The 12660-nt window shown below is 37.4% G+C and overlaps 3 protein-coding genes across 6 annotated transcripts in view; 2 read left to right on the top strand and 1 right to left on the bottom strand.

Moving 5' to 3' along the window:
• The window catches only part of LOC144960111 (cysteine-rich venom protein Mr30-like), a 45088-nt gene extending 40163 nt beyond the window's left edge, over positions 1-4925 (bottom strand). Inside the window, exon 1 of one of the 3 annotated variants that reach the window (XR_013642756.1) lies at positions 4314-4528. Coding sequence is in view for 2 of the 3 variants with exons in the window: in XM_078893092.1 (XP_078749218.1) it covers positions 4314-4383 (70 nt within the window). In the remaining variant the exon portion in view is untranslated. Of the gene's footprint in view, positions 1-4313 lie in introns of all 3 variants that reach the window. The other 2 variants (XM_078893092.1, XM_078893084.1) reach the window with 2 other exon arrangements.
• Positions 1-12660, top strand: part of LOC144960174 (persulfide dioxygenase ETHE1, mitochondrial-like) — a 165306-nt gene that overhangs the window by 90451 nt on the left and 62195 nt on the right. The gene's annotated exons all lie outside the window — the stretch shown is intronic.
• LOC144960152 (pre-mRNA-processing factor 39-like) overlaps positions 9106-12660 on the top strand; it is an 80615-nt gene continuing 77060 nt past the window's right edge. Inside the window, exon 1 of the mRNA XM_078893163.1 lies at positions 9106-9389. The gene's annotated coding sequence lies outside the window, so the exon portion shown is untranslated. The remainder of the gene's footprint in view (positions 9390-12660) is intronic.

Genomic DNA, 12660 nt, shown 5'->3' on the forward strand with positions numbered 1-12660 from the left:
ATCCTTTAATTTAAAGAAAATTGGGTCACGGAAACAAAAATGGGGTTAAAAAACAATCTGGACTATATGAATGTGTAAATACTTCTAACTTCACGAAACACACACGAACACACATAAACGAGCGCTAACATAATATACATTTATAGACAGAAACTAACACACATACACACACACACATACACACAACACACACACACACACACACACACACACACATTCACATTCAGAAAAAAAAAATACAATTATTCACGAAAAGGCCTGTGGCTGCGATTGGTAAAACGGATTGGGGCGTGAATTTCAAAGAGGCGGGGAGCAGTAGCCATGAGAGAGAGAGAGAGAGAGAGAGAGAGAGAGAGAGAGAGAGAGAGAGAGAGAGAGAGAGAGAGATTTTACATTTTTTTGGAGTTAATAATTAATTATTATCATATGGGTCATGGTTATCGCAATATATCGACATTATTTACCTTTAGTGCGGCATTAGCAATAACGATGCATGCAATAAAGAGCACCTCCCCCCCCCCCCACCCTGCTCGGGGGGAATTTTCTCATTTATAATTAATTTAAAAGGATCCTTTCCCAATTTAAAATACACTCTTTATGAACAATTTCATTGTAAAGGCGTTAATACTCAGTCTTTAAAAACAACAAATATCTCATGAATAATAATAATTAAAAAAAAAAATGATATGACTTAGACCTGTTCGAGCAATTAATGTCATGGCAATATTCTTTAAAATGTAATGGGCAACACTATGTGTTTGCATTATAATTGATTGTGAATTTGGAAAAAAAACTCCTCTTTAATTCGGTATGAAGATAAAAGCCCCTGATTAGAGGGCTTCGTTCCGTGCCCTGCAGTGGCCTTTGAAAATGCCTGATACTAATCCAGATAAAAAATCGTCATAAAAGAAGACAAAGACTTAATTAACATGTAGATTACCACGCCTCTCGGACAACTACACAGGGTTTACTATCGATGGTATGTGTCTAAATAAAATACCCACTGTTCAACCGCTTGGTCAATAGAACTAACACAGAAAACTATGTATAAATGTAACCGTTTAAAATCTGATCGAGAAAGTCGTGTGATAACTAGTCACCCATTTAACGGTATAAAAACAATAACAATGATCAGAGAGAGGGCGATTTCATTCACGTTACTGTTTATAAACAACCAAATATTATTGTCCGAGCACGTGTGAGGGTGTGTCACAAATTTTAAGTTTTGATTGGTCAAAAATCTACTGGTTCTGTAATTGTCCATACATATATTATGTCGATTTAGGAGAATCTTCACTTTTTAAAAATAGTCGCACTCAATGACCTTTTGATGGCGACACTAGTCCGTTCCAAGTCCCGTGTGCACGGAATATTGCAAATTCCTCCGAGGTTACGAAATGTGGAGCCGTGATTTTTTTTCATGCGGGCTTATATTGTAAGTGACATTACGAATTTTGAATACCGATAATGATTGACCAAACGGTTTTCTCACAATTACGAATTCCTTTGACCTTTTCGTCGTTTGCATAAAAATATAATTCAAACTTTAAAATGTTTATAATAATGGTGTGTTGATTCTCTTTTCCATCGGGAAATAATCATAACAAAGGTGCATTCAGTGGCGTAGCTAAGCAAATAAGTTTGGGTTGTTTGAAATAGTTTAATTATAGATAGCATTTATCTAGTACTTCACAGCATTGAAAACAGGCGGCGGTATACGATATCTCTTACCTAGTGGGCAACGGCCAAATAATACATTGGACGACACAAGCAGCCCGTTAGGTGCTTATACATTTTTCGGACAATTACACAAATGTTAAAAAACAGGCTGGTCTTCGAATTTTAACGCCCGTCTCCGACAGGACGAGGAGAAATGCCTTTCACAAAGACATAACATCCGACCAACTGTTGAGCAAGGCATCTCATAAAGGTCGGAAAAGACATGTCACGAAATCCCACTGGTCACCCATCGATTACGCTACGTGTTCGCCATTCTTGAATTATGTTCGCTGGCAAGGGGGCGGGGGGGGGGGGGGGAAGGGCGCTTTGAATGTATTAATGTGAAATATCACGGAATGTAAACTTTTTAACACCAGATTCCATGTTAGTTTGTACTGCTATACTGCTATTTGCCGCATGCCATGAAAAAGAATTCCGCGCTTTGCCTCTCTAGAGACATACTTGTAAATTTTCCTCTGTGACAAATGTGCATGTTTAATCCATATTTTTTAAATCAGTTTTTATGAATGTAGAATACACAACTGGAAGCTACGCGTCAGGCTTTCAAATATAAAATCGTAACAATTGTTTATGTCAAGCGTGTACAAAGTGTACGGTTTGCTGTGTCATTTTGAACTCAAGATGGCAATAATAGTGAGTAGTGCACATGAATCTCGTGAAATGGAAACCCCTGATCAAGCCTGGGCGCGAGTTTAGCAATCGTTATCACAAGATCGGAATTCACTGTGTATAGATAGTATGCGCTTGGCTAAGAAGCTCAAAACATTGCCATCCGGAAGTATAACGGACCAACACACAAAACCGTGTGTATCCATGAACGTTTATAGTCAGGTTAATACAGTTTAGTGAGCTTTACTCATAAACGCGGATGGCAAAAAACAATGACAAAGACCTGAGTGACGTCAACTAAGAACTATCTATAACATCATATTGTAAAACATCAAAATGTTCACTCATCCCAGACCCTTCGTTTTTTATATACCGTAAAGAAGACAAATTCTTAAGTATGAGACCGATGCAAAAAATTTTTTAAAAATCGGCTTAATGTCACTAACAATTCGAATGTTCGAGCCAATTATCATTAAAATCTATCAGAAGGTTGTGAAGATATCCACGTCAACGTGTGCTCACGGGTTGTGGAACGGACTATAGTTTTCGTCATAGTGAGTAGAATTTAAAGCAAAAAAGAAAAAGACTTTAATATGGTATAAAACAGAAAAGTCCCCCCAATGGGAGGAGGGAGAAGGGTTTCGTCCATTATCCCCCCCCCCCCTTTAACCTTCTATGTCTTGTCTTTGAGTTGATTAATGCAATCAGAATGATGCAACTATTTTTTGTTTACAATAAACCAAATACATTTCAATAAATTCACAACACCCCTCTCCTCTGTATTTTCATTACGATCGACGATAAAAACTGAAGACAAATGTACGAACAATCGAACAATCGCAACGGTTAATCCTATTTATCAATGTATTTATCAATGTTGCTTTGAAATTAAAACAAATATTAATTTCATAGTCTATTACACAGTAACAGCTTTCAATATTGTCTGTGCATTGTCGAACATTCATCAATATTGCTTTCACATACAGCGATGCTTGCGATATTAAAAATAATCAAGTTGCGCAATACATAGTTGAGTTGAGTATTGTTGTTTTTGGGTTTGTTTTTATTTTATTTTCTTTTCGCCATTTCATTTTTTCTATCAAAAGACGTATGTATCCCAAGCATCAGTCGCAGTACAGGGCTGCAGAAAGGCGATCAATAAAAGGGTTACGTTTCTTAGTAAGATTAACAACAACAACAACAACAACAACAACAACAACAACAACAACAACAACAACAACGGATAAGAAGGCAACAAGATGATAATCATAATGAGTGCCGACGGGAACTAAAGAACCAGCACTCTTTTTAAAGGATAGTGAGAATTGTTGTACTGTTCGCTTCTAGATAAAGAAACCGGAATAAACTCCGGTATCATGGGACGAACGGCTTATAGAATTTCTGGTTTATAAATGAATCGAAACGTCTTCGACTAGAGGAATGCAATAACAAGTTGGCCAATGTATGTAGGTCACGAACCAGGCTGATCTTTATCAGAAATTCACACAAATATTTTGTTGTATTCATTATTATTATTATTATTATTATTATTATTATTATTTATTATTATTATTATTATATTATTATATTATTATATTATTTTTATTATTATTATTATTTATTATTATTATTATTATTATTATTATTATTATTATTTTTATTAATATCATAATGATAGTAGTGATGAAAATAATACTAATACTAATACTAATACTAATAATAATAATAATAATAATAATAATAATAATAATAATAATAATAATAATAATAATAATAATAATAATATGTTGTTTTTTAAAAATTTATTTATATATCTATTCATCTAGAACTTTGCTGGGTTGAAGTACGCTTGATTGAAACTTTATATACATGATAAAATATAAAGTACATCACTTTAATTTAAATTTCACTAATCTTTCTATATTATAGCTCGAAACATGCAACGTAATAATTATGAATCATACCCTGGTTCCTAGAAAGAACGAGCACCGAAAACACTGCAAGGATATAAAAAGTCTTAGTAACACGAATCATGGTTGAATGAGTGAAGAAAACCTGTTGGATGAATCAACGCCGGACAATCTTGATGTTGGTGATGAGAAAAGGCAAGTCGTACATAACACCGCCAACAGATGATGATCGGTGGTTGCGGAACCTGAAATCTGGAAGATGAATTAGTCGTCCGTTCCTTCTCACTGATTGCCACTGATTCGGTCGTCAGACGCAGAGGTGTTTCTCACGCGAGTCGTTTTGCGGAGTGTACACCTATGCGTTTGGATAGTCCGAGCATCTCTTTTAAATAGATTTCGTTTTCCGTTTGTGCTATTTGCAATCAGGAAGATAAGGTGTGATGTTGATAAAAAAAAATTAAAAAAATTGGATTGCTAATTGTGTGGGTGAGAAAGAGACGAGTGTGGGATAGAGTTGGTTTGACGAAAGTTGGAGAGGCGACATATGTGCGCGTGTGTGTGTGTGTGTGTGTGTGTGTGTGTGCGTATGTATGTATGTGTGTGTGTTTGAATGTATGTGCGTGATGACGTCACGCTCATACCATCCACGGTTGCTTCCCTTATACTAAGACCACTGTAACTTCTTATCGCGTTGTTTCCATGAGAGAGAGAGAGAGAGAGAGAGAGAGAGAGAGAGAGAGAAAGAGGGAAAGAGAGAGAGAAAGAGAGATAGAGAGAGAAAAAAAAGAGAGAGAGAAAGAACGAGGGAGAGAGAGAGAAAGAGGGAGAGAGAGAAAGAAAGAAAGAAGGAGAGAGAGGGAGAGATGGATGGAGAGAGATATATATTTTAAAGAGAGTTAGATAGATAGATAGATAGAGAGAGAGAGAGAGAGAGAGAGAGAGAGAGAGAGGGTTCGTTTTATTGTGTATTCATTGTAAAGTGGAAGGGGATGGGGGTCTTTTAAGACACTAAATAATGTGGGTGAACGCAATTTAAAAGGGGAGGAGTTTAATAGCTGACAATTGACCACAAGGGATTGTGATAACTAGTGACATGTCCTAAATAACTTGAGGTTGCAGCTCAAGGAAGAAGATTCAATGACATGATTTCATGGGAGACATTACAAATTAAGCCCCACCCACTCCTCTTCAAGCTGTCATCTGACTCAAAATGGAAACAATCCACAAATGACTTAACCAGTCCCATTGATTAAATTGCAATCTCATTGCTCAATATGTTTCCCATTGATTGACTTTGACTTCTTTTGAAACGAAGGGCTGTCTTATACTATCCCTATCAATTCTTTGCCCCCCCCCCCCCACCGACCCCCCACTCCTTTTCTCCCTTTCTTTTTACTACCATTTTCGCTCTCTCTCTTTGTCTCCCTTGTGTTTCTTTCACATATTTTACCCTCCGCCCTCTACAATGAACGTACAAGCTGTCTCTCCCATCATCATCATCATCTCTCTCTCTCTCTCTCTCTCTCTCTCTCTCTCTCATCTCTCTTTTTCGTTCCCTTTCTCCTGTTGGTGTGTGTGTGTGTGTGTGTGTTTGTATATATTTGTGTGTGTGTGTGAGAGAGAGAGAGTGTGTGTGTGTTTTACTCTCATATTCTTTCTTTTCCCCTCTCATCCTCTTTCTTGATATTTCTCTCTCTCTCTCTCTCTCTCTCTCTCTCTCTCTCTCTCTCTCTCTCTCTCGTCCATCCCGTTTCACAAATCTGTTCTTTAACTTTTGGCATTTTGAAATCGCATTTTCTCTGTTAAATAAGACAAAAAATGTCACATTATCAATTCTTACTTCATTCATTCTTTAATTACATGTCAAAAAAGTCAAAAACTCTTCAATGATGTCTGCAATTTATTATATTCATTATATCGCCGGCATTTTTTTTGGTGGCTTTATTCATTTAAGGGCATGAAATAAACTTTGATCGAGTACCAAAAAAAAAACCCCAACCAAAATTGAAAATCCCGACTTAATACCGCTTCGAGGCGGCGGGTCACATTATTATTATTATTATTATTATTATTATTATTATTATTATTATTATTTTAAATTTAATTATATATAATAATAATAATAATATAATAATATAATATAATAATAATATATAGATAGATAGATAGATAGATAGATAGATAGATAGACAGACAGACAGACAGATAGATAGATAGATAGATAGATAGATAGATAGATAGATAGATAGATAGAGAGAGAGAGAGAGAGAGAGAGAGAGAGAGAGAGAGAGAGATAGACATATATATATATATATATATATATATATATATATAATAGATAGATAGATAGATAGATAGATAGATAGATAGATAGATAGATAGATAGATAGATAGATAGATAGATAAAAATATGATAGTGCATGATTGGAGGATAAGTCTTGATGAGTCTTTGTCCAGTTTTCCAATTTTATGTCATATGGATCAATCTCTTTCATATATTGAAAATTTTCTTTGTAGCGTTTTTTCGGTACAGTATCCATTGTGTTGAAAGCATTGGTCGTCATTTTGAAGAAGAATACACGTTAATCAAGGGACCGAACAGTGTAAAATGTAAAAAATCAACTCCCCTAGTCTTTACCGCATACTCTCTATACACTCTTCATTCTGCGAATTCTTTACCGTACTCGTGCATCGTCGCAAACCCGCCCGGAAGCTTCGTCACAACACACCGTTCAACGAGATGCTCTTTGGTTTCGGGTTCTTTCCCACATCGGGTACATGTTGGACAGGTGATAAAGCGATTTTGCCGTTAGGCAGGCCCTCGACCGTAGCCGATTCGCTACCATCCAGTGTCTCCTCTTACTGGTGAAGAGGCCTGGCAACTTTTCACCTAGTTTCGAGGAGTGTATGTCCCGGCTCCCCGAGGGATTGAATTCGTCCAAACCGACTTCCATACTCGTATATGCATCTCTGTCCGTAGTCAGGGAATCTGCGTACAAGGATTGTCAGGAATTATTTCGGCTCGAAACGGGGGCACCGTCCATTATGCGTTTGAGAGAGGTATCCCCATTTCCTTTCTCTTTGATCTTATTAAGTCAGCTCTTCGTAATCGTCTCCCTCCGGACATCGGGGGCTCGGATTGCTGCCATTATCGGGCCCCATTCTCTAGGCATTGTTGCCAGCGTTCCTGACACTATGTACAATGACTTGCGAAGTTTAACATTTACCTTCTCAACGTTCCTACTTCTACCCCCACATTGGAGCGCAATACTCCAAGGCGGAATAGCATAGTGTCAAGGCGGGCGTCATCAGGAGCGCTTGGTTAGCACCCCAAGTTAATCTCGCCGGCTTCCTCTATCTTCCGGGCAACTCCTTCGAGAGTAAGGCTACGGTCCAGCGTCCCCCTAGGTATTTTAGATGCGGCTCATATGGGAGTAGCTGGTCCCCGACGTGGACGTTCAGTTTGCGGGTGTGCCAGCCACTCACTGCATAGGTGAAATGCAGTGGCCACAGTTTTCGAAGTGTTGATCTTCAGGTATCACTTATCAGAGTATGATTTGAGTCTGATGACGTCCTCGCTGAGTGCACTCTCAAAACGGGTCCACACTTTACTTTGAGTAACGAGTGCCCAGTCCTCCCTGAGGCTGGGATACGCGGACGACTGGGCACTCGTTACTCAAAGTAAAGTGTGAACCCGTCTCGAGAGTGTACTCAGCGAGGGCGTCACCAGTAGTAGTAGTAGTAGTAGTAGTAGTAGTAGTAGTAGTAGTAGTAGTAGTAGTAGTAGTAGTGGTGGTGGTAGTAGTAGTAGTAGTAGTAGTAGTAGTAGTAGTAGTAGTAGTAGTGGTGGTGGTGGTGGTAGTAGTAGTAGTAGTAGTAGTAGTAGTAGTAGTAGTAGTAGTAGTAGTAGTAGTAGTAGTAGTAGTATGGTTTATCATGTAAAGCTCAAATTAAATCTCATCAAACTCTGTATTTGAACCAAGATAGATCAGGGAATGATAAACGCTCGTCCTGTTCTCAAGAAACAGTTTTTATCCCCCGATTGAATTTTAAGACATCAATTATCTTAAATACTTTATTCAACTCCATTTCTGTATTCAATAATATTATTTGATCATGTATTTAAGCAAAAAAGTTGTTTTATTATTTTTAAAGAATAATAAAATCGCCACATTTGTTACGACACAATATAGATACATTTTTCTTATTCAGATTTATTTTGTACATCACAACAATCTTTGTTTAATTCATAAGAACATACAGTTGTTTCGTAGAGAGAGTGTTTGAATTTAAAAAATCAATTTTTCTGCTGGATAAGCCTGAATTTTTTTTGGAAAATATTGAAAATGGTCGGTAAGGAGAGAATTAACGTGGTCTATCTTTCAGAAAATAAGTCTCTCTAACAGACTGACGTTTCCCAGGGAAATCCCGCTGCTATGGAAATTTAAAGATAAAGAAGAACAAAATGAAATCCCACTCCAATTTACATTCAACAAAAATATTGTCAGATCTATAATATGTATGAATTATTACACGCGTGTGTTAGAAGAAAATGACGTTCCATTACTATTCAGCTTTATATAGCGCAATATCCACTAAATGTGCTCAAAGCGCTTTACTAGACAACACAATATTTTTTAATGCAAAATTTTATTTGTTTCGCATTCGTGTTAGTGCTTATCTGCATTATCTGAGGCTTCTAGTATCGTAGGCATCTGTCTTTTCACTAGAAAGTTCTCGGCAGCAAGGCAGTAAAGCTCATCGTTGCTGGGAATGGCAGGTTTGGCCCCTTCAACGTGTATACCAAAATTGTTCGTATATATATATATTAGTTAATTACTCTATCATTGTGCATATGTTAATGTCAAGTTTACTGTATTACTAAAATATATCCATCTTCTAATCCTTTCTTTAAAAAATATAGAGTAATTGCACAATGTTCGCACAGCTGAATCGTGACTTTTGGTGATTTAAATTTTCGGAAATATTATTCAATAACTGAAATACGTTAATTACGCAATTACAGTCATTAATTGCCTCAACCGATGTTCCTTCTTGCTTCTTGAGACAGTAAAAAAAGGGGCAGCTTATATTTTGCTCCAAACTTACTTACCTGAAATCACGAGATCGGTGAGTAATAACGTTCCTTCTTCCCTGGGATGATGCATGCAGATACTCGGAGGAAGGTTTTTTTTAACTGCCTCCGTGCCATCTGCTTAATAATTAGTATTTAAATATATTATTTATAAAGTACACAATGTGGTAGAAAGGCGCCATTGGCCTACGCCATTCACACTACACATCTCTCATTCGTCCTTAGTGTCTTATTCGTCGTGTTTTGTTGATAAAGGGGAAATCAGAAACGTCCACAGTATGTCTTCGTCCATTAAATTGAGGCTTACAATTCAACATTTATCGTTATTTTTTTCCTTTGAGCTTCAAGCAGCAACATTTTCATTAATCAACCTGCACCGCCAACGGAGGTGCATAAAAACGGTGCATTGTTGTACACCTCCAGTGGATGTACATAAAAACGCCACAAAACATGATCACCAGAGTACTGTAATACTGTAAGGTAAGTTCTCGATCACAGGATCGCCTTTCAGCTCTGCTCACGTCTGCTACTTCAGGTTTATTTTCGCAGTTGATTTTCTTACCACAACCTGTTTTCACACACGGACAACTGTATGTTGCTGTGTCACGGGTCAGAGGCTATAGTGGCTTACACTTCATGTTGGGCCACACAGAAATATCAACAGAGGATGTACCAAGCTACACAGACAACTTTGTTTACCAATCTGCCCTCATTAAATGATGGCGGGTACAATATGGAATGAAAATAGTTCTTTCCCCGTGAAATTGCGGGCTTTTTACTAATATATATATATATATATATATATATATATATATATATATATATATATGTGTGTGTGTGTGTGTGTGTGTGTGTGTGCCTATATACATATATATTATAATATATGTTTGTATATATATAATATTATATATATGTATATATATATATATATATATTTATATATATAAATATACTGACACATACAGACAGACAGACACACACACACACACACATATATATATATATTATATATATATATATATATATGTGTGTGTGTGTATGTGTGTGTGTGTGTCTATATAATGGCGCTGTGTCCTAGCCCCGTCCGCTCTCTGATATGTTATTAAAAATAACCCCTCATCAATTTATGTATTATGTGTGTGTATGTGTGTGTGTGTGTGTGTGTGTGTGTGTGTGTGTGGATTCGTTTCCCTATTATTAGTAATAAATGTAATTTATTTTGGAGCAAGGAATTTACCCAATGGAAACAGTACGGTGCTCTTATTGGCTAACCAACCAGCGGCCTCGATGAGAAAAATATCCGCCATTTTGATGTTGGCTGGGAATCGCGTTACTATAGTAAACAAGCGCTGATCGGCCGTTCATGAAAACAAGTTGCTGCTCGCTCGTTTAACTCAAAATTATTCAAAACGATCTCTCTAAAATGATATAAATGTGACTTCTTAAGGTTTTCTTCACGGTCAAAACCACACAACATTCTATTAATGATTACGTCCGAGGCAAAAAGGAATATTGACAGGTCGACCGAGAGTTGAACTCGTGAGACGACAAACATCAATGCGAAGTGTAGCGAGAGTCAAGCTATTGTTTGTCTTGTCCTATTCTATATAGAGAAAAGGATAAATAGTATAGCATCGTGTGTGAGTAGTTGCGTGTCATAGTCTTGTTTTTAAATTGTTTCTGTTGTTTATGTGTGTAGTGATGACTCTCTCACACTCAATTTCAATGCCGAAGAGGGAATTCCCGCACACAAGAAAGGGGAATTGGGGTGGTATTTGGCATACATATTGTATAGTATCTAGTTCTAAATAGATAACTGATTAGAATTATATTATGATATATAAACACAATGCCAAATACAATTCCGAAGTTTCCTTATTTCAAATGAAGTAAAGCTCCAAAACCTAATGGTAGTGATTGTAGTACTGAGTGTTAGTGAGGTGATGTGGTGTTGGTGGTGGTTGTAGTTGTAGTAGTAATAGTGATGATGATGTGGTGGTGGTGATGATTGTAGTTGTAGTAGTAGTGGTAGTGATGATGATGTGGTGGTGGTTGTAGTAGTAGTGGTAATGGTAATGATATGGTGGTGGAGGTGGTTGTAGTAGTAGTGGTCGTGATGATGATGTGGTGGTGGTGTTTGTAGTAGTAGTGGTAATGATGCGGCTATGTGGTCTAGTAGTATGACACTCGCTTCCGGATTGGAAGGTCCTGGGTTCGAGCCTCGCGCTCGGCGCATAGTTGAGTCCTTGGAAAAGGCTCTTTACTCACATTCTCTCACCGTACTCAGGTGTAAAATGAGTACCTGGCCGTTAACAGAGTTGTCTTTGTCCGAAAAATTGTAATATCACCTAACAGGCGTCATGTCCCGTCCTACATGTTAAATGTTGACCAGGGACCCCCTGTAAAGCGCTTTGAGCACATTTAGAAGATATTGCACTATATAAAGCTCAATTTAAAAAAAAAATATTTCAATGATGATGATATGGTGGTGGTGGTTGCAGTAGTAGTAGTGGTAGTGATGATAATGTGGTGGTGGTTGTAGTTGTAGTAGTAGTGATAGTGATGATGATGTGGTGGTGGTTGTAGTAGTAGTGGTAGTGATGATGATGTGGTTGTGGTGGTTGTAGTAGTAGTTGTAATGGTGATGGTATGGTGGTAGTGGTGGTTGCAGTAGTAGTGGTAATGGTAATGATATGGTGGTAGTGGTGGTTGTAGTAGTAGTGGTAATGGTAATGATATGGTGGTGGTTGTAGTAGTAGTGGTCGTGATGACGATGTGGTTGTGGTGGTTGTAGTTGTAGTGGTAGTGATGCTATTGTGGTGATGGTTGTAGTAGTTGAGGTAGTGATGTGGTGGTGGTTGTAGTAGTAGTGGTGGTGGTGGTTGTGGTAGTAGTGGTAATGATGATGATACGGTGGTGGTGGTTGCAGTAGTAGTGGTAGTGATGACGATGTGGTTGTGGTGATTGTAGTAGTGGTAGTGATTATGATGTGCTGATGGTGGTGTAGTAGTAGTGGTAGTGATAATGATGCGGGGCTGGTGGTTGTAGTAGTAGTGTTAGTGATGATATTGTGGTGGTGGTTGTAGTAGTAGATGATGTGGTGGTTGGAAAACACATTACAGGTTATTATAATACATGATTACACACATTCTCTAACTTCATTTTTTGACAGCTTCGTTGTGCCATAAATATACGCAACAGTTCTGAAACATTTTAATGTGGATTTTGATATTGTTTGTTGTTTTTCTTGTGTCGTTATGTTGACATAGATACCGAATGAATGGTAATTACTACATTCTCAGCCAA

Source organism: Berghia stephanieae, chromosome 1 (assembly GCF_034508935.2).
Source record: "Berghia stephanieae isolate SIO BIC M18660-M18661 chromosome 1, UCSD_Bste_1.3, whole genome shotgun sequence".
Taxonomy (NCBI): domain Eukaryota; kingdom Metazoa; phylum Mollusca; class Gastropoda; order Nudibranchia; family Aeolidiidae; genus Berghia; species Berghia stephanieae.